The 23,082-nt window shown below is 40.6% G+C and overlaps 1 protein-coding gene across 1 annotated transcript in view; it reads left to right on the forward strand.

Annotated features, from left to right (window-relative positions):
• ppp1cb (protein phosphatase 1, catalytic subunit, beta isozyme) overlaps positions 1-23,082 on the forward strand; it is a 107,795-nt gene that overhangs the window by 25,942 nt on the left and 58,771 nt on the right. Inside the window, exon 2 of the mRNA XM_048530822.2 lies at positions 15,686-15,817. Coding sequence (XP_048386779.1) covers positions 15,686-15,817 — 132 coding nt within the window. The remainder of the gene's footprint in view (positions 1-15,685; positions 15,818-23,082) is intronic.

A 23,082-nucleotide genomic window follows, 5' to 3' on the forward strand; every position in this document is an offset into this window, starting at 1 on the left:
AATATTACTAGGGATAAGGGACTTATGAGAAGTTGATCAAGTGAGGGAATCATTGTGTAAGAGCAGAAAAGGTTAAGAAGTGATCTAATGGAGGTTTGCAAAATAGGAAATTGACCAAGTAGGTAGGGATAAAGTAAATCCCCATGATGAACATGTTGATGAGCCTTCGATAATTTCCAAGCCTATGACCTCCTCAACCTGAAAGGACAAAGGCAGCAGACCAGTGGGAGCACCAATACCTGGAAACTCCTGTCCAACTTATGCACTGTTCTTATTTTGAATAACATTGTCACGTCTTCACTGCCATTTTCTCAAAATTATGGAACTCGTTTCCTAATAGCACTGCTAGTCTACCCGTGGACTGCAGCAGTTGTAACAGGTGGCTCATCATCTTGAAATCACTTGGTGAGAGACAAGCTGGCCTGTAATGCCTACATCCCTTGAAAGAATAAAGCATTTGCAGGTCACTAGCTTAAAAAGGAGATTGACACTTAAAATGTTCGGGACTTGTGTAGACATGGTTGACCAAATGACGACTACTGCATGATAACAGTTGCTTTACTGGGGTATTAGAGTAATAAAGTAATTTTGCTGAATTATTTGTAGGTGATAGGAAGATTCTGTAGCCTATTGTTTATATTTCTAGAGAGACAGATGTTTCCCTTACTTGAAGGTAATTTTAGCATTAGGTGAATTGCATTTGGACAAATTTAAACCCAATTTCTGCTCAGTGACAGTCCAAACACCAACACATGACAATCCTCATGCCAAACGCAAGAATAGTTGATGTTGGAAGTGGAAATCTAGCCATATTGGCTTGAGATGAGGACTTTCTGTGCCATTAACTACCTTCATTGAGTGTATAATTTCAACATTATCTTGTAAAGATGGAAAACTTTGTTTTTTAGTATTACCATGACAATGTAGAAATACAGTTCACTGGGTTTCAAGTTAGATTGTAACTCTTAAAATTTGGTGTTCAAAATCTAAAACAGTTCCACATTAGAATTGTTCAATTTCTGGTGGAGGCTTTAGAATTAGCAAGTAGCCTTTCAAGCAGCATGATACATTGATCATTAGGTTTATTTTCTGCACCAAGTTTAATGTGTAATTACATCAACTTCATGAAATCACCCAGGATATTAATTACAAGGTGCCCTTTTCAAAAGGCCAGTAGCTAGGGCAAGAGGTGCTAGCTAAGGTGCAGATTAATGGTCATGTCTCCCTAAGGCATTATTTCTTAAGAGTACTATCTATAAATGCAAATGTTCTGATCATGTTCTTGTTTTTGCCATGTATCAATGATATTTAAAATCTTTCCTTAATCTGCCCACTACACTTTGAGTTATATTTCAAATACTTGCAGATATTACAGTTAGAGGAATTCTCAGCCCTTTGCATTGCCTAAAAAGGGGAGGTATGATTGGAAGAGGATAAACCCAGTAGGCTTGGAGATAATTCTACGAATGTATTTTCATGGTGATGGGCTAGATAAGGTACAAGTACGTAAATATGGCATGCTCTTATAAATGGATTGAATTCATAACTGATGAGGTAGGAATTGCCATGATACTCTGAGAAAGCAAGAGCTGCTGAAGCCGGAGTCAGAGACAAGACAATGTGGAGCTGGACGTGCACAGATTCAGACAATATTAGAGGAGCAGGAAAGTTGATGTTTTGGGTCATGACCCTTCTTCAGAAATGGGGAGGGGGAAGGCAGCTGGGAAATAAATAGAGAGGAGGGATGAGCCTGGGAAAAGTAGGGGGAATGCTGATAGGTGAATGCGGGTGGGGAGTGGTGGGAATTAGTCAGTAGGATGGGTGGGAGAGAAGATAGACAGGCTGTGTCAGGTCAAGTAGGTGGGGATAAGAGGGTGTGTCGACATGGGCTGAGGCCAGGGCTGGGGAGATTTTAAAACTGATGAATTCCACGTTTAGGCCTTTGGGCTGGCTGTAGGCTCCCAAGGCAGAATATGAGGTGTTGCTCTTCCAGTTTGCAGGTGATGTCATTGTGACACTGGAGGAGGCCCAGAATGGACATATCACCAAGAGACAATAGAAAATAGGTGTAGGAGTAGGCCATTTGGCCCTTCGAGCCAGCACCACCATTCATTATGATCATGGCTGATCCACAGTCAGTATCCTGTTCCTGCCTTATCCCCATAAACCCTTGATTCCACTATCTTTAAGAGCTGTATCCATCTCTCTCTTGGAAGTGTCCAGAGAGTGGGAAGGGGAATTAAAATGGCAACTGGAAAATGTTGCCGTTTGTTGCAGATGCTCTACAAAACGATCTCCGACTCTACGCTTGGTCTTATCAATGTAGAGGAGTCCACGTTGGGAGCAGTGGAAAAAATGGGCAAAGTTGGTGGATGTACAGGTGAACCCCTTTCTGGTAACAAAATGTTTCTTTTGAGTCTTGAATGGAGGTGAGTGTGGAGTTGTAGGGGCAGGTGTAGCCCTTCCAGTGGTTGCGGAGATTGTGGGGAAAGGTGCCAGGTGTGATGGGGTTAGGGGGGAGTTTGGAGTAGATGAGGGCATCGTGGTGTGAACTGTCCCTATGAAAGGCAGATTGGGGTGAGGAGGGAAATATCTCTTTGGTTGTGGGTGGCGGAAGTGACGGAGAATGATATACCGGATGTGGAGGTTGTTGGGGTGATATGTAAGGACAAGGGGGATCCAGTGAATGTTTGGTTGGTTCTCTTAGCAGAGATAGTCGAGATTGGTTGCTCATTCAAATTTCACTTCTGTACGATCAGTTATGTTGCAGTAATGGTAATCGAATGTTAAAATTACCTTCACTTTATAAATAAATTAATGTTTTTTCTGGCCTTGAATAGATATGTGTTCTTGTCCTGTAACAAGAAACGAGCAGAAGTAGGACCTTTGAGCCTGCTCTGACATTCAGTGCAATCATGGCTGATCAACAATTCTGTACCCCATTCCTGCTTTCTCCCCATATTCTTTGATCCCTTAATCCAAACAACTATAGCTGCATTGTTTTTGGAAGTCTTCAGTACTTTTGATGCATCATTTTCCTGTAACAGAGAATTCCACAGGCTTACCACGCTCTGGGTGAAGAAACTTGCCTCGTTTCTGTACTAAAAGGCTTACCTGTTATCCTTAGAATGTCACCCCTGGTTCTGTGAGATCTCTCCCCTCCTGCTGCAACCACCAGCACCAACTCGAGCAAAACTCCAGTGGTTTAAACCCTGACCAATCCAGTCTGTCCGTAGACATCAGTTACTCCATCCCATGAATCGATCTGGTTAACCTTTTTTGCATTCCCTTAATAGCCAGAAATCCTTCATTAGATAAGGGGACCAAAACTGCACACTACTCCAGGTGTGGTATTGCTAATGACCTGTACAGTTGCAGCAAGATGTCCCTGCTTCTGTATTTGAATAAGCGCCAACATGTTGTCTGCAGTCTTCACTGCTTGCTGTGCTTGAATACTTAGTTTCAGCAACTGGTGTATAAGAGCATTCAGGTCACGTTGCACCTCTCCTTTTCTCAACCTATTGCCTTGGAGGAAATAATCTGCCTGGCTGCCTTTGCTACCAGAGTGGATAATTTCACATTCATCCACATTATACTACAATTTGTCATGTATTTGCCATGTTACTTAACTTATTGAAATCACACTTAAGCCTCTCTGCATCCTCATCTGAGCATACACTCCCACCCGGCTTTATGTCACATGTAGCCTTGGAGATATGATATAAAGTCTCCTCATTTAATTCAATAATATGTGTTAATGATTAGCTGTGGACTAAACAGTGGTCTGTGTGGTACCCAACTGTTCACTGACTGCTGCTTGGGGTGGGGGGGGGGGGGGGTCCTGTTTGTTCCTGCACTTTTTCCTGTCTGCCAATCACTTCTCAATCTGTTTCAGTACATGACCTCCAATCCCATGCGTGTTAATTTTGCATACTAATCTCCTATGTGGGACCTTAATGAGTACCTTCCTAAAGCTCAGTAAATCACATGCACTGACTCCACCTTATCCACTTTACAGGTTACATTCTCTCAAAATCCTGATAGACATGTCAACTGCATCATCCCATTTGAAAAACCATGCTGACTTTGTCTGATCTTGACAGGATATTCTAGGTGCCCTATTACATCTTTTATAATGGAGCATTTCTCCCACCACTGTTGTCAAGCTAACCGGTTCATAATTTGTTGGGATTTTTTCTCTCTGCCTCTCTTTTGAAGTAGTGGGACTATATCAGCTGCATTTGCTCCAAACAAAAAGAACTGTTCCAGAGTCCATACAATTTTGGATGATGACCTTTTTAGTGCATGTGCTAATTCTAAGGCCACTTCCTTGAGTTCTCCAGGATGTAGGATATCAGGTGCTTCAGATTTATCTGCCATTAGTCCGATTAGTTTTGCCAATGTCATTTCCTTACTTATTAATTTCTTATCATTCCTGCTTCCCATTGGGCCTCCTGTTTCTCATAATTTTGGGCTGTTATTTTGTCACTCTTTGTGAAGACAGAACTAAAGTATGTACCTAATTGGTCTGCCATCTTTGTTCCCCAGTAAAATTTCTAACTGTAAGGAATCTATTAAATCTAACACAGACTTGCTGATTTAGTGATTCTTTGCTGTACATTTTTTATTTGAGACCACCTGACCAAGGTTTGAAGTGAGTGTTCGGTGGAAAACTTAATCGTGTAATATTTCATTGTACTGTGAACTTACAAGATGTTAAATGAATGCTGTGGATTGTAAAAGGACAAGTTTTCTCATGCACTTTTTCCCTCTGCGGGATCCTGTTCTTCAAGTAGAATTTACTGAAACAAGTTATTTTGAGCACCATACTGAAGACTTAAAAATATTGCATAAACTAAACTACTCTCTGCCTGACTTGTAATTTTTTCCAGTCAGAAAGAATCCTGTTTGTTTCTGAAACTTTGATCGATTGTAGAATGAATTGAATGAAAGGGGATGACATGGAATACATCTTGCAAATGAGAGCTGAAGGTGCAAACACTATTGCAATGCAGTAGTTATAACACCTCTAAGCTAGGTTGGTGGGAGGATATTCAATTTACCTTGCAGATCGTTTTTTTCATAATGTGATCAAAGGCCAATATTTTAAATTGTTAGAGTTTCCTGTACTGTACAGTTAGCTTCAGTAAACCATTATCTGTTATGTGATCAGTTTTCAACATAGAACAGGTAGGCCAATCAATACTAAAGTCAATCATCTTGTGCGAAATGCAAACTTTTGCATTGTGGTATAAATGTAGTGTGCATAAAACATTTTGTCTGCACACTTCTGACAAATTGAGGACATTTTGTATTTTTTTAAACTTAATTTTTAGTTGAAACCAATATGTCTGTTTTTACAAAAAGCCCTAAGATCAGGAAAGGTAGGAATATATGTAGGCCATTTGGTCCTTCGAGCCTCTTCTGCCATTTAATCGGATTATGGCTTGTTGAACATTTCTCATTTCCACTTTCCCACCTTTTCCAACAACTCTTGATTCCCCTACTGAACAAGAATCTTATCTGTCTCTTTGTGGCAGGGAGCTGCAAAGATGTTCAACTTTAAAAGAAGCAATTCTTTCTCACCTCGGTCTTAAATTGGTGCTCCTTTATTCAGAGACTATGCTGTCTGGCCCTCGACACTCCCATGAGGGGAAGCATCCTCTCAGCATTTACCCTGTTAAGAATCTTATATGTTTTGATCACCTCTCATTTTTCTAAACCCCAGTGAACAGGGAGGCATGGTGGCTCAGTGGTTAGCACTGCTGGCTCACAGCGCCAGGGGCCCGTGTTCAATTCCACCCTCAGGTGACTGTTTATGTGGATTTTGCACGTTTTCCCAGTGTCTCCGTGTGTTTCCTCCCGGGTTTTCCGGTTTCCTCTGAGACTAGGTGGATTGGCCATGTTAAATTGCCTGTAGTGTTCAGGGCTGTGTAGATTAGGTGGGTTATAGAGGATGGGGCTGAAGGGATGCTTGGATGGTCGGTGTGAACTTGTTAGGCCAAAGGGCCTGTTTCCATACTGGTAGGATTCTGTGATTCTATGAATTAGAATCCCAATTTGATTTTCTTTGCTCATAAAACAATTCCTCCGTAACAGGGATCATCCTAGTGAAACTTCTTTAAATTACCTCCAGTGAAATAATATATTAGATAAGGGGACCAAGACTGTTCATAGCGCTCCAGATGTGGTCTCACTAGCACCTTGAATCATTCCCAGGGGAACAAGCAGTTAGGATTTAGCTACTCACTTTGAGTTACCAATGGTGGCAGAGGAGGATGTTCAGGTCAGAGATCCTCAGCTCCCCAGTTCCTTTTCTTTCTTTTTTGTCTCCATTTTGGCGCTTTTTTTCTCCCCACACCACCCTCGTAGAGTGAGCATGGGCTGAGTCCTGTAGCAGAGCGAGCGGACCGGGTCCCGCAGCAGCGATGGAGCAAGTGGGCTGATTCCTGGACCAGTGGCGGAATGGACCTGGGATGGAGCCGGAGGGGTAGCCGAGTGAGTCATGGTTGGAGGCTGGCACGTGGCCTCGCCTCCTGTTACCATGCTAACTTTTTTTAACACTGTAACAACACTTAGCACCTAGGTATAGATATTCTCTGAACCTAAGATGGTGCTGAGAGGTGATATTACAGACTTTCCACTACACTCATTTGAGTGCATGTGACAGTAAATGCTATTCTTAATTTTTCTTCTTTCAACTTATTTCATTTTTCTGAATAATCAGATGAGTTCTGCAAATGGCACAGGAAAGAATGAGACAATTTAATCCATTGAGTTCATGCCAGTTCATTTGATAAGCAATTCAGTTATTTCTGCTTCCCACACTTGCCCATAGTCCTGCATTTTTCTCTTTCAATTCTTCATTCAGTTTTCCTTTAAAGATTTCTATCAAATCTCAAACAGCAAGACCTAGAGGTTCAGGTGTTGTAGTTCCTTCAAAGTGGTGTCATTGGTGCCAGGTGGCAAAGGTAGTGTTTGGCATTCTTACTTAATTGGTCACAGCACTGAATGTAGGAGTTGTGACATCATTTTCTGGCATGATCTCATGCAGTTCAGGCTACCCTGCTACAGCAAGGATACTTTTTAAATTGGAAAGGGTGCAGAAAAGATGTACAAGGATGTTACCGGAACTTGAGAGTTTGAGTTATAAGGAGAGGCTGGATAGGCTGGGCCTTTTTCCCGTAGAGTGTTAGAGGTTGACAGGTGACTTTTGTTAGAGGTTTATAAAATCGTAAAGGGCATTGAAGATTGATGTATATGTGAAATGAACTGGCAGCGGAAGTCGTAGGTGCAGGTATATTTATGAAATTTAAAAGACATTTGGACAAGTACAGGAATAGGCAGGGTTTAGAGAAATATAGGCCAAAAGCAAGCAAATGGGACTAGTTTAGTTTGCGGAAATCTGATTGGTATGGATGACTTGGACTGAAGAGTCTGTTTCCATGATGTTGATAATGATCTGGCTGTCTAGTTGGTCTACCATTACATATTACTGTTAGTCACTAACTGTCTCTATTAACCTCTATTCATCTTCCTAGCTAGATCGTTATCTACTCCTTTGTCTGTCCAACTGTTCTTCTGTCTCCTTGGGCTCCATACACACCTATTGTTTACTCCTTATCCCCTACCCCATCCTATCTTCCACATATAAATTGACATTTTACTAGCTACTGTCAGTTCTGAGGAAGGGTTTTTGGTCTGGAGACGTTAACCCTGATTTTTCTTCACAAATGCTGGCAGACCTACTGAGCTTTTCCAGCAACTTCTGTTTTTTGACTCTCTATTCTCTGCCTGTTCATATGTCCGTCTAAATACTTCTTAAACATGGCAATTGTATCTGCTTTGACCACTTCACCTGACAGCATGATCCAAGGATCTACCACCCTTTACACTTAAAAAAAACTTATCTTGCACTTTGTCTTTAAGCTTCCCTCTCTCACTTTAATCCTATGCCTCCTAGTATTTGACATTCCCACTATCCACCCTGTCCGTATCCCTCATAATCTTACATATTTCTATCAAGTCACCCCTCTGATGAATTGTTGGCAAAAATGTGGGATCTATTTATAAAGGATGCAGTAGCAGATAATTTAGAAATAAAGCAGAGTTACCAAGTAGTCACGAAGGGAAATCATGCCTGACAAATTTAATCAATTTTTTGAGGAGGTAGCAAGCCTGATGATTTTTCTTAACCTCTATATTGCCCTTTACTTCTCTATTTTCACATTTTTAACATAATATTTTAACTTGAGATTTCACATTTTAATGCAGTAGGGTTGAGTTTGATTTGTAAAGAACAAAAAAAACTGGAAGAAATCCAGCAGGTCAGGCATTGTCTGTGAACCAGCAGGTTTATTTGAAAACACTAGCTTTCAGTAGTAGAGAGCGAGCAATAGAGATATTGCACTTCTGGTCAGTGTCATCGACCTGAAATGCCAACTCTTTTTCTCCATAGATGCTGCTTGACCTGTTGAGTTCTTCCAACCTTGTCTTTAATCTTGCTTTTCAAGCATCTACATTAGTTGTCTTTTGTTTCATTACACATCTTGACGCCCTGATTGTGGAGGATCATTTTATTTTGTGGCTGTATGACCTGCTTAACTTTTGTAAATCAGCTAGAGCACAATCCATTTAGAGAAACATTAATCATCGCTTTCTAAGATATGCGAGGAAAAGGTGACTCATCCAGAAGTCTTGCAGATTAACAAACATGGGCACAAATTTTGGGTATGCCAGGAACGATCACGTGTCTTTGGATGTATGTCTAGAACAAACTTACTGTCTGGTTATGAATGTTTTTGGCAAATTAGCATTTTCTTGCAGTACAAAAGCTTCCAGACTTCATGAACTTTAGATAACTACTTGTGAGACCCAACTTCACCTCTATTTCTTTTTCTTACAAGTTCCTCTTTTTCCTTGAAAATGCCAAAGTTTCACAGGTCGTATCAGCAGTTTCTTTACTGTCATCTTTCCCTTGATTTAGAGTGCAGTAGAGCCTGTCAGGAACAGCACCAGGCATTGCTAAGCATATGCTTATGGCCACAACCTTGTCAGTGCTCTGTGGTAAAGAACTCCACAAATTCATTACCCTCAATGAAAAATTCTGATTGATCTCCGTTTTAAATGGCAGATTTCTTTCTCTGAGATTATGCCATCTAGTCTTAAGGCTCCTAGATATAAGGAGAAGTTGTGCCATTACTTGAGAGAGGTTACGGGGAAATGCCTGGGAACTGCAGACTGGTGAGCCTAACATCATGATGGGTAAGTTGTTAGAGGGGTTTCTGAGAGACAGGATCTTGCAGGCATTTGGAGAGCCAAGGACTCATTTGGGATAATCGGCATGGATTTGTGCATGGGTCGTTGTGTCTCTCAAATTTGAGCTTTTTAGAGGGGTGACCAAGAAAGTAGAATGCAGTACGGTAGACATTGTTTACATGGACTTTAGCAAGACCTTTAACAAGGTACCACATGGTAATTCGTCGTTGAGTAAGGTTAAATCTCTCAGGATCCAGGGAGAGCTAGCCAATTGGATACTAAATTGGCTTGACGGTAGAAGTCAGAAGGTGGTGTTGTTTTTCAGACTGGAGGCCTGTGACCAGTGATGTCCCACAAGGATCAATGCCAGATCCATTGTTATTTCACTTACGTAAATGGTTTGGATGAGAACTTAGGAGGTATGCTTAGGAAATTTGCACATGACACCACGATTGGTGGTGTAGTGGACATTGAAGAAGCTTATCTGGGAATACTGCAACAACTTGATCAACTGGGCCAGTGAGCTGAGGAATGGCAGGTGGAATTTAATTTAGATAAATGTGAAGTATTGCAAATTGGTGGGTCGAACTAGGGCAGGACTTAGACAGCCAACAGTAGGACGCTGGGCAGTATTATAGATCAGAGATCTAGGGATACAGGTTCATAGTTCTTTGAAAGTGGAGCCACAGATAGACAGGGTGGTGAAGAAGGCTTTTGGCATGTTTGCTTTCATCAATTAGAGCTTTGTTTACAGAAGTTAGGATGTCTTATTGCAGTTGTGCAAGATGTTGGTGAGGCCACATTTGGAGTACTGCATGCCATTCTCATTGCCCTACTATAGAATGGATATTATTAAACTAGAAAGAGTGCAGAAAAAGACTTACTACAATGCCACCTGGACTGGAAGGTTTGAGTTATAAGGAGAGGTTGGATAGACAATAGACAATAGACAGTGGGTGCTGGAGTAGGCCATTTGGCCCTTCGAGCCAGCACCACCATTCATTATGATCATGGCTGATTATCCACAATCAGTATCCTGTTCCTGCCTTATCCCCATAACCCTTGATTCCACTATCTTAAAGAACTCTATCTATCTCTTTCTTGAAAGTATCCAGAGAGTTGGCCTCCACTGCCTTCTGGGGCAGAGCATTCCATATCCACCACTCTCTGGGTGAAGACGTTTTTCCTCAACTCTGTTCTAAATGGCCTACCCCTTATTTTTAAACTGTGTCCTCTGGTTCTGGACTCTCCCATCAGTGGAAACATGCTTCCTGCCTCCAGAGTGTCCAATCCTTTGATAATCTTATACGTCTCAATCAGATCCCCTCTCATCCTTCTAAATTCAAGTGTATACAAGCTCAGTCGCTCCAAGCTTTCAACATATGATAGTCCCGCCATTCTGGGAATTGACCTCGTGAACCTATGCTGCACTCCATCAATAGCAAGAATGTCCTTCCTCAAATTTGGAGACCAAAACTGCACACAATATTCCAGGTGCGGTCTCACCAGGGCCCTGTACAGCTGCAGAAGGACCTCTTTGCTCCTGTACTCAATTCCTCTTGTTATGAAGGCCAGCATGCTATTAGCTTTCTTCACTGCCTGCTGTACCTGCATGCTTGCTTTCATTGACTGATGTACAAGAACACCTAGATCTCGTTGTGCTTCCCCTTTACCCAACTTGACTCCATTTAGAAAGTAATCTGCCTTCCTGTTCTTGCCACTAAAGTGTATAACCGCACATTTATCCACATTAAACTGCATCTGCCATGCATCCGTCCACTCACCTAGCCTGTCCAAGTCACCCTGTATTGTCATTAACATCCTCCTCACATTTCACACTGCCACCCAACTTTGTGTCATCGGCAAATTTGCTAATATTACTTTTAATGCCTTCGTCTGTATCGTTAATATGTATCGTTAATATATATCGTAGACAGCTGCGGTCCCAGCACCGAACCTTGTGGTACCTCACTGGTCACTGCCTGCCATTCCGAAAGGGACCCGTTTATTACTACTCTTTGCTTCCTGTCAGCCAGCCAATTTTCAATCTAACTCAGTATTTTGCCCCCATTACCATGTGCCCTAATTTTGTTCACCAATCTCCTATGCATGACTTTATCAAAGGCTTTCTGAAAGTCCAGGTACACTACATCCACTGGTTATCCCTTATCCATCTGCATAGATACAGCCTCAAAAAATTCCAGGAGAAGAGTCAAGCACGATTTCCCCTTCGTAAATCTGTGCTGACTCTGACCTATTCTGTTACTGCTATCCAAATGAGTCGTAATTTCATCTTTTATAATTGACTCCAGCATCTTTCCCACCACAGACGTCAGGCTAACCGGTCTATAATTTCCTGTTTTCTGTCTCCCTCCTTTCTTGAAAAGTGGGACAACATTTGCCACCCTCCAATCCACAGGAACTGATCCTGAATCTATAGAACCTTGGAAAATAATTACCAACGCGTCCACAATTTCTAGAGCCACCTCCTTAGGTACCCTGGGATGCAGACCATCAGGTCCCAGGGACTTATCGGCCTTCAGACCTAACAATCTATCCAACACCATTTCCTGCCTAATATAAATACCCTTCAGTTCGTCCATTACCCTAAGTTCTTCAGCCACTGTTGCATCTGGGAGATTGTTTGTGTCTTCCGTAGTGAAGACAGATCCAAAGTATCTATTCAACTCTTCTGCCGTTTCCTTGTTCCCCATAATAAATTCACTTGTTTCTGACTTCAAGGGCCCAATTTTAGTCTTAACCATTTTTTTTCTTTTCACATACCTAAAAAAGCTTTTACTATCCTCCTTTATATTTTTGGCCAGATTTCCTTCATAGCTCTTTTTTTTCCTCTGTGTATTGCCTTTTTAGTTATCTGCTGTTGCTCTTTAAAAGCTTCCCAGTCCTCCGGCTTCCCGCTCATCTTTGCTATGTTATACTTCTCTTTTGTCTTTGTACAGTCCTTAACTTCCCTCGTCAGCCACGGCCATCCCTGCCTCCCCTTAGGATCGTTCTTCCTCTTTGGTATGAACTGATCCTGCACCTTCTGCAATATGTCCAAAAATACCTGCCATTGTTGTTCAACTGCCATCCCTGCTAGGGTATTGTACCACTGAACTGTGGCCAACTCCTCCCTCATAGCTTCATAGTTCCCTTTTATTCAACTGCAATACTGACACTTTCGATTCTTCCTTCTCCCTCTCAAACTGCAGATTAAAACCTGTCATATTATGGTCACTACCTCCTAATGGCTCCTTTACTTTGAGGTCCCTGATCAAATCCGGTTCATTGCACAACACCAGATCCAGAATTGCCTCCTCCCTGGTAGGCTCCAGTACAAGCTGTTCTAAGAATCCATCTTGGAGGCACTCACAAACTCCCTTTCTTGGGGTCCAGTACCATCCTGATTCTCCCAGTCTACCCGCATGTTCAAATCTCCCATAACAACTGTAGTGATACCTTAGTGACAGACCAATTTCAACTCTTGATTCAACTTGCACCCTACCTCCTGACCACTGTTCGTGGGCCTGTAGATAACTCCCATTAGGGTCTTTCTACCCTTAGAATGTCTCAGCTCTATCCATACTGACTACATCTCTTGACTCTATGTTCCGCCTCACAAGGGACTGAATATCATTCCTCAACAACAGGGCCACCCCACCCCCTCTGCCCACCAGTCTGTCCTTTCGATAGCACGTGTAGTCTTGAATATTCATTTCCCAGGCCCTGTCACTTGAAGCCACGTCTCACTTATCCCCACAACATCATACTTGCCAACTTCCAACTGAGCCTCAAGCTCATCCACCTTATTTCTTGTGCTTCGTGCATTCATATATAATATTTTAAATTTGTTTCTCCCTTCACCCTTCCTATCAATCCCTATTTCACTTGGCCATACTGTACGATCCCTTCTTGAGTTTTCTGCTCTGTTGATTCTGTTGTCCTTCTTAACTTCTCTTATTCTCACTTTCCCTTTAACTTGATTCTTAAATTTCCAGTTTGGCCCCTCCCCCCATTACTTAGTTTAAACACACCTGTGTTGCAGTGGCAAACCTACCTGCCAGAATGCTGGTCCCCCACCTATGAAGATGCAAACCGTCCCTCTTGTACAATTTATTCTTACCCCAAAACATACCCCAGTCATCCAAGAATTTAAATCCTTGCTTCTGGCACCGGTCCCTCAGCCACGCATTCAAATCCATTATCTCTCTGTTCCTGCCCTCTCCAGCCTGAGGAACTGAAGCAAACCAGAGATAATCACCCTGGAAGTCCTGCTTTTCAGCCTTCTTCGGAGTTCTCTGAAGTCCCGCTGTAGAATGCCCCTCCTTTTCTTCCCGACGTCATTAGTGCCAACATGCACCACCACCTCTGGGTCTTCACCTGGGATAGGCTGGGACTTTTTGCCCTGGCGCGTCAGACACCTTATAAGGATCTATAAAATCATGACAGACATAGACATAGCTTTTTCTCCTGGTAGGGGAGTTTAAAACTAGAGCGTATAACCTCAAGGTGAGAGGGAAGAGTTACAGAAAGCTCCAAAGGTGCAATTTCTTTTTGCATAGAGGGTGTTGAGTGCTTGGAACAGGCTGCCAGAGGTAGTGTGGAAATGAGTACAATTTTGTCATTTTAAGAAACATTTAGACTGGTACATGTATGGGGTGTGTATGGAGGGATATGGACCAAATGATGGCAAATGGGATTAGTTTAAGTGTTAAAAACCTGGTGGCATGAGCAAGTTGGACTGAAGGGCACGTTTCTATTCCCGACAATCAGTCAGGCTTGCAATGTAATGCGCTAGCAGCTGCTAGAAGCTACATTTTAATATACAAGAACCCATTTTATGTAGGCAAAAGGAATTTATATATGCATTGCACCCCTCATGAAAAAATGGGCCATGGAGACTGCCAGTCTCTGCATTGCCATGACAACACCCTAATCAATGAGAATTTGTGCTTGCTCTGAGAATTAAGATTGACAGTCAACTGTTCTAGCAGTAAGTCCATGCCAATGATGACCCCACCAATCAGCAACCTCTTCTCATGGTTGTAAAAATTGTTGTTCCTTCTCTCTGCCTCTCTGTGCCTGTCACGTTCATGTAAGCTCAGGAGTAGGAATGTCCGCCAACAATTGGCACCATTCATGACAATTGAGGTGCTGATGCAATCCATCTCTGAGCTCTAACTTACCCAGACCAGGGGTTTCACTTTTTTCATGTATGTACCTGGAAGGGTAAAGCACAAACATGTCTGCAATGGATGGCTTCTGCTGAGGAGGGCGTTGGGTCGTGTTAAGATCATGGATCATAACCCAGCTCATCTATGGACATACAGAATTTTTAATTACAACTTTTTTTTTGAAAATGAACATGGAGGCTGAAGTAGGCTAAAGTAAATTCATGGGCTGCCTAGAAAGAGATTCTAAAATGTATGGTAAATGCAGTTAATTATGTTCCTGTATAACGTACCAGTGATGTATTGCTGGATGTGAGATTTAAATAATTATGTGGCATGTGTGTAACTACTTCAGTGAGCTTTGAGCTGTTGCATATGGATGTCTCTGTTCTAAATCATGGAGTTGACATTGTTGTTTTGGAGTGACATTGACCGAACTGATGACCGTGTAATTGAAAAGAGTAGGTAAGGTGGATACAATTGTCTGTCTGCAAAAGTTCCAGATGGAAGGTTAGATCTTACTGTCTTACTGACTTTAAATTTTACTTCATAGTAAGATCAGTATGGAATTAAGCTGTCCTAGGGGAAAAAACGAGATTAGATTTAGAAGAGAATGAGAAGGAAAGCAAAAATGATGTTGAAAATGTCTCTTGTTTCCTTAATTTCTGATTGCATACAGTGTGAAGAAATTGCCAAAATTATTGAAAAGGTAGAAGACTTTTTTTCATGGAGAATTATGGAAACAGGGGCTGTCTTCTATACAACAGGGCAGATTAGCAATGCTGTTCAAATTTGAAGGCTTCCAATTGAGTAAATAGTGAAATATAGCAAAGAACTATTTCTTTTGGTCAGTGAGCCAGAAACCAGAGGGCATAAATTGAATATCAGGAAAAGAACAAAATGGTGGACTATCTTTCCACTCAATTCCTGTCCTAACAGTTCTGTGTAACAGAAACGTTAGTGGAGGCAGAACTCATAATATTGTAACGTACACCCAGAAATTTAAAAATGAAAACATTGACAAATAATGGAAAAATAGAGGATTAAGACTGATAATCAACTAAATAGTCTATAATAAAACAAAGAACTACAGATGCTGAAGATCTGAAACAAACAGAATTACAGGAGAAATGGGGAAGTGTCTGTAAAAAGAAAGCAGAGCTGACATTTTGAGTCCAGTGACCCTTCAGAACTGAATAGTCTGTTCTATGCTGTGGAAGTTCTAATGATATAGTTTATTTCTTAATCTTTTTCAGTACGAGGATGCCGCCCTGGAAAAATTGTACAGATGACTGAGGCTGAAGTTCGAGGCCTGTGCATAAAATCAAGAGAGATCTTTCTCAGCCAACCCATCCTTTTGGAATTGGAGGCACCATTAAAGATCTGTGGTAAGGAGACAACTGCAGTTACTTTTGACTTTGGATCCTGTAATGCTATGAATAAGTAATTACCCCTAGATAGTGTACAAGGCCTAGTTATAATCTGATTTTATTGTCCAATGAATTTGGCTGCTTTTCCTAGTAGATAAGGATTGCGGCAGAAAACTGTCAACAGGATAGTAACAGTTCGCTATCTTTGAGACCGTACAGCTGATATGCAAAATGATTATAATCCATTTTAAGAGCAGGCATTAATTACCTGAGGCTGGTTAAAGAATAATGCTGTGCCTGAATAGCTCATGTACTGAATTTGGCAACACTTGATGACGATTGGTGCAAAGAGTGGAATTTGTTTTATGAGCATTTGTACCCATTCACTTTGAGTACAAGAATTCTTGTGAAACAGAAATCTGAATAAACATGGCATGTATCAATAAGAAGGGTGAAAATGCAATATTCGCCTAAAATATTTGAAATTTCTTTTAAAATTGACAAGGCAGCCATAAATTTGAGATTTCCTGTCATTGCATCATAGGCTAAATCTGACAGCGACGAGGACATTGTAAATGGAAAACAACTTGCAGCCCCTACTTTAGGATAATTGGAAAGGGTCATTTGAAGCAAGTGAACCAAGACAACTGTTGCAGAGCATTCAGTTACGAGGAGAGGCTTGGGATCTGAGAATTTGCCTACCTCAGCTGAGGAACATTAAATGACACTCATGACTTTGTCACATTTCTAGATAGTCTTCATGAATTTCTTTTTGCAGCTAGTCTGATAATGTGTTGCTATTAGTGTTAAAGAAATTTAGCACAAACACTGGTAATATAGCTACTGGATACTTTTACAATGAAAAGATTTTGAAATAAAAGTGCACGAGGCTCCAAAAGACCATTAGTGTGAAATGACCCTTTCTCATAAGTCTTCAATTACTTTGCCAAAACAAACTGTTCTTTGGCTTCCTTTTTCACCTTCCAAACCTGTAATTTCTGAGAAAGACCAAGGGAACACAAGTACTTCCAAGTCACATTCCAAGTCTGCAGTAGTTAGGCTTCTTTGTTGCCGCTGGGTGAAATCCTTGGACCCCTCCCAGACACCGAGAGTGTTTCAATCTTAGCAATACCTTTTGGAAGAACAATAAATCTTGTCTTCTCTTATGACCTCAACATCCTGTGAATGAATAATAAAAGGAAAATTCTGACTTGCTTTTGAAAATCTAACATGCTAACTATCTGCTGATCTTCTGCAAACAGCATTGACGTTTATTCATTGTTACTGTCAATACTTGAAAGACGTCCCAATTTTTTTAATGGAGATGTACATGAGCTTTATGTATTATGGACAGTTTTGCTTTAAAAGTAGCTTTGTTTCACGCTAGAATAACCATTTAATGTGCAGCGGAACAGGATTAATCAATAACCAAGTCATAAAGGAGCCTTTGATTATAAGTGACCATTATATGATTGAATTTTGTGTTCAGTTTGAAAATGAGAAATATGGGACTAAGACGTCTTTAAATCTAACTGAGGGTATAAAACCAGAGATAGCTAATGTGTACTAGAGAATTTGGTTAAAAGTTGGAGCTGTAAAAGTGTGGTGGATGATTTTAGGGAGATAATTTCATAATTTACAAAGATTTACCTTAGTGACTAAAGGAAGACTCCTGAAGAAAGATATATCACCTGGCTAAATAACGAAGTTCTGCCTAGTATTAAATTTAACGGCACTCTACAAGTTTCTGAAGATTGCTGGTGGGTCAGAAAATCTGAGAACCTGCAAACAATCTTCTTAAAATATACAGTAATGTATGAGTAGATGTATTTGGATGTTCAGAACATTACACCTTGGGCCTCTTAAAATAAGAGCCCATGAAGCTGGGGCTATTATATTAACATGGCTATCTAATGGACAGAGATAATAGGAACTGCACATTCTGGAGAATCCGAGATAAAAAGGTGTAGAGCTGGATGAGCACAAGCACATCTTAGGAGCAGGAAAGCAGACATGTCGTGCCGAGACCCTCCTTCACACTCTCCTAAGATGCTGCTTGGCCTACTGTGTTCATCCGGCTGTACACCTTGTTATCTCACCTAGTAGACAGAGTTGGGTGAAGGGGGACATTTTGTAACTGGCAGCCTTTGACTAGTGATGTGCTGAAGGGATCAGGGCCGCAATTATTTATATGTATTATGACTTGAATGAGGTGAGTGAATGTACTGGAGGCACATTCACGTGACTCAGAAATAGGTGGGAAAGTGAATGGTGAAGATGACAGAGGGAGTTGTGAACAGGTTGGTGATTGAGCACAAATTTGGTAGATGGAATATACTGTGGGAAATGTGCGATTATACACTTCGGTAGGTAAAATAGTGAAGCTGAGTATTATTTCAATGGAGAAAGAATACGTAAAGCTACACACAGGGATTTAGGAGTCTTCATGCATGGATCACATAATGTTCAGCAGGTATTAGGGAAGGCAAATGGAATGTTTTGTTTCTTATATCCACTCCCTTTGAAATAATTGATGTTTTTCTAAAACTATAAAAGACACTCGTCAACCAGCTGGAATACTGTGAGCAGTTTTGGTCCCTATATCTAAGGAAAAATATACTGGCAAATAAAACAGTTGAGACAAGATTGACCAGGTTGATGTTGCTTATGAAACAACGATTTTACGAGGGTAGGTTGAGCCTTTATTCATGGAATTCAAAATAATGAGAGGCAATCTTCTTGAAACATACATGATTCTTAGAGGATTTGACAGAGTAGATGTGGAGAAATTGTTTTCCCTTGTGTGAGAGTCCAGAACAGAGGGCCTAATCTTAGAGTAAAGGATTTTATGAGGAGGAATTTCTTGTGAGTAGAGATCAATGAAATTGTTTACTGAAGAGGGCTTTTGAGCCTTGGTCATCAAGTGTATTCAAGGCTGAGATGGACACATTTTTAATCCATAACAGAATTAAGAATTGAAGAGAACTGGCAGGCAAAGGGAATTGAGGGTTATCAGATCAGTCATAATCTTACAGAATGACAGTAAACTCTGTGGGCTGAATGGCTCTTGCTCCTGTATCTTATGGTTAATGTAAATAGTATTAATTTTAGGCCTGAGATAAACTTTTATTAGCTAAAGATATTAAGGTTTATGAGTCAAAGTCAGGTATATGGTGTTCGGCCACAGATCAGCCATGATTTCAATGAATAGCGGAACAGGCTCAAAGTGCTGATTGGCCTATCCCTGTTCCTGTGTTCCTACGTTCCCATGGGGCAAAGCTGGCTAGAAATCTAAAAACATAGTACGATTTTAAAAAGAAGTATTGTAAAAAGCCCAAGTGGCTAAATAATGTTCGTCCTAAATAATGAAAAGCTAGGAAACGGTGAAAGCAAGGAATAGGTGTTTTGTCTCTCTCCACTGTAGAAAACGTCCAGTGATGCTTAAAATCAAGAGGCCAGAGGGAAAGAACTCTTTTATACAGTTATCAGGGAAAATCATTCGATTTAAAGGTTCATAAGTCTCATGGACCGGATCATTTGCATCCTGAGATTTTGTTTTAAATGTAAAGAACAGTGGCTACAGGAAAAGGAGAGGCATTTATTATATTTCTTAGATTCTCGAGTAGACTCGGTGAATTTTGGTTAGAAAACAGCAGATATAAAATATTTAATCAAGGAAGGAGGGAGACAGAAACCGGAAACTAGAGGCCTGTTATCTTACAATTGTTGCTAGGAATTTGCTTGAATCTATTATTATGTAGGTTAGAAAAGTATATGTACTTTTTAAGAAAAACATCATGGAGTCAGGCAGATTCAACATGGTTTTGAGAAAGGGAATTTATTTTCAAAATTCATTCATTAGAGTTCGTTTGAGGAAGTAACAAACAAAAAGGATAAAGAGGAACCTGGAGGACCCTGAAAGAGGAGATTGGATGAATTTAGATTTCCAAATGCCAGTTGGTATGGTGTCATCTCGGAGGTTACTGTGTAAAATAGGAACTTGTGGCGTAGAGTGTAATATATCAGCATTGATGGAAGATTGGTTGTCTGAAGGGGAGCAGACAGGGTAGATAAATGGCCGTTTTGGCAAGCTGTAACGAGTGGAGCGGCACAGTGAGTGATGCTGGGTCCTTAACTATTTGTAATTTATATCAGTCACTTGGATGAAGGGACCGAATGTATGAAAGCTAAGTTTGCTGATGACGTAATGGCTAGAAAGGTAAGCTTACAAAAGGATACAGTGAAACGATGGTAATATTATGGCAGTGTTAGTCTAGAGGCCCAGGCTCAGGCCTGAAGACATGAGTTCAAATTTCATTATGAGCGAGTGTGATTCAAATTTTCATACATAGAAATCAGTAAAGGATGGATTGCTCAAAATATTCGTGGTTGATGTCGACATACTTCTGATAGACAGAGGAGCTCAGGATAATGAGGGAGGACAGGAGAGTTAAGACTGCAGTCAGATCAGCAATGAATAGTGGTGCATGCTTGAAGAATGAAAAGATCCACTGCTAAGTTCTCCCCTTCTATGAGAGGACCTGTTAGGCAGCCTTAAGGAAACCAGATTTTGCTCTCTCAAAATCAATATTTTTAGGAAGTCAGCGTTATCACTTTCAGGAGCTGAGATGCTAATTATGGAAGACAACATGATTTTGTGCTCAGGAGTGCTACTCATCGTGATATGAGAATTGAATTTGAATTGGAGTCCAATAGGAATGTTTCTCTTGGACAGTGTTCAAAACTTTCATGTGATTTTCCTGTGCTCCTGAAAATCTGACCTAAATGAATGATTTTGGAAGATCTATGAACCATTTCAGGTTGGAACTATTAAACAAAAAAAGTTGGTACACTCTCTCTCAAATAGACAATCTGAAAGGCTTTAGCTTGGCAAGTTTAATCCCATTTGAACAACTTCAAGTGCAAAGTTGCCATTGCTGTAAGCTGGTATTCTCGTAACTCTTCAATTCTGTCAGCGGGGGAGTTGTACTAAACAATTAATTGTGTTTTTATAAACTATATTGGACTAAAGGTTTTCTGGCAGAATTGGTTGTGTTCTGTTTTGTGCTCTATTGCCACAACTGTGTAAGATGCTTTCTGAGAGAACCTGGAAATGTTAAACTAAGTTGATTGTTAATATTAAGAACTTAATTTTTTCAGCTTTGCAGTTTGGTAAAGCTCTTACTTTTAAAGATGCCTTTCAATACTTAAGGCAGGGAGTGGCGGTTGTGTTGATGTATCTCATAAAATACATTTTCCTGGAGTTATGCCAGTGACACAGTACAGAACATGCTGCGTTCAGCATGAATGCTAATCTGTAGTCACCATAAATCTATTTATAGTCAACTGGTAGCAGTAATCTTATTGACATTCGTGTATCAGTATGAAATCCTTTCTTCCCTGGTTGTATGGTATTTAGTTAATGCTGTTGTCAGCTGGCTATAAGTTCAACAATCCAAAATATTTTTGACTTTATATGCTTTTCTTGTTTCTCCTCACCTTGCCATAGCTAAGTTTGCCAACAGTTGCATCGAAAGTGAAGTGAAACCTGTATTCAGCACTCTTTGAGCATATTGGTATTACACTGTGATTTGCCAGTGAACTGCCATCTCTTAAAAGCAGATGGCAGCAGAAATAGGAAACGACCTTCTGGCACATCAAGTGAGTTCTATCATAGACTCTTTGACTGTCAGGGAATTGAACAGTATAGTTGTGTGACAGTGCAACATATTTCAAGAAATATGTTATCAATCCTGGAATCTACGATTTTTTTTCAGTCTCGGGAATAGTACTTCCATCAGTACTCTTGTTTCCCGTTAACTACCTATCTGTATCTGTGTTGCCACAGTATCCTTGGATATAATCCATCTTGATGACTTACCAACATTTTAAGTACAGCAGACCTTTCTGATGCTTCCTTTTTAAACCTAATGACATGATTCAGTGAATGGTTGGCAGTTGCACTCTTATTTTCCAGTTGTCTAAAAAGAAGTCCTATTTTGTTGCACTTTGTACTTTAGCATTTTGCCACTTGGAATCCATCTACTCTTTCCTTATTTGGTAAGATTCATCTACCATTCCAAGGCTTGGATAATTCTATGGTATAGTTAGATACCTAATAACGTTCGAATGTTAAATGTCATTGAGAATGCCCAGCATAGAGGAATTGCAACACATCTGCCTTGGTCTGTCAAAGTATCTGATGACCATTATTTTCCCTCTTGCCCTCTGTTCATAACCAATCCATTTTTCAGACAGTTTCATAAAAATTTGTGCAAACTGCACCATTCATGCACAGGCATTAAACACTAGCTAAGTGTATGGCTTGGCGCGACTATTTAATGAACTCAGGCTTTCACTTCTAAGTGTGATCTGGTACTGATTCTGTTTTGCTCCCTAACTGGTTTTGGGTCTTGATGAGGGCACTATCTCCTCAAAACAATGTACTGAAAGTTAATTTCATGGTACTTTGACTCAGTTACACAACTGAGAGAAGACAGCTGAAAGGGTCCAGTGGTAGGAGATTCACTAGTTAAAGGAGACATCTTTCTGGCTGCAGACAGACATTTTTTTGTGGGAGGATGAACTTCCATATATTGTAGTCCACGGTGGTAAAATTGGTGTAGGTAGAAAGAGAAATGAGCTCCTGTATGCAGGATTTCAGAAGTCAGAAAAGCAGGACCACAGGCCATAGTCTCAAGATTACTGTCAATACCAATTGTTAGTGAGTGTAGAAATAAGAAGATTGAGCAGATGGAAGTGAGATTCACTGGCCTATAGTTCCCTGGTCTGCCTCTAACATGTTTTTTGTAAACTGGAACCAGATTAGAGCTGCCTGTATTAGCAGGCCAAAACTTTATTGGTAGAAATTCCTCTTTGCAGCTCTTTCTCTTCAGCTATCTCTCAAAACGTTTTAGCTTTTGATGAAAGTGCTCTCAAAGCTACTTATAATTTCAGTCTTTGATCAAATACTGAAAGGTAAAGCATGATGTATTTGGAAGCTTTCTGATAAAACTGCTTTAAAGGCTTCTATGAACTACTTAGTTCTTTCAATACTGTTTGTCATTTTGGCAATTTCAACGGAGGGATAAGGACCACTGCGAAAAGTTAGCAACTCACATTACTGTGTTGTAGAGCATGTTATAAAGTGATCTCAGTTTCCAGCAAAGCTAGCTGAACAGAGAAAAAAAATTCTGCATTCTTTAGGTGGTGTTGCTGTACAACTGTATGCAAATGTGGGTGTGAGCGTACATAGAGCAATGACTCACTTGATAATTTATTCT

Source organism: Stegostoma tigrinum, chromosome 4, assembly GCF_030684315.1.
Source record: "Stegostoma tigrinum isolate sSteTig4 chromosome 4, sSteTig4.hap1, whole genome shotgun sequence".
Taxonomy (NCBI): domain Eukaryota; kingdom Metazoa; phylum Chordata; class Chondrichthyes; order Orectolobiformes; family Stegostomatidae; genus Stegostoma; species Stegostoma tigrinum.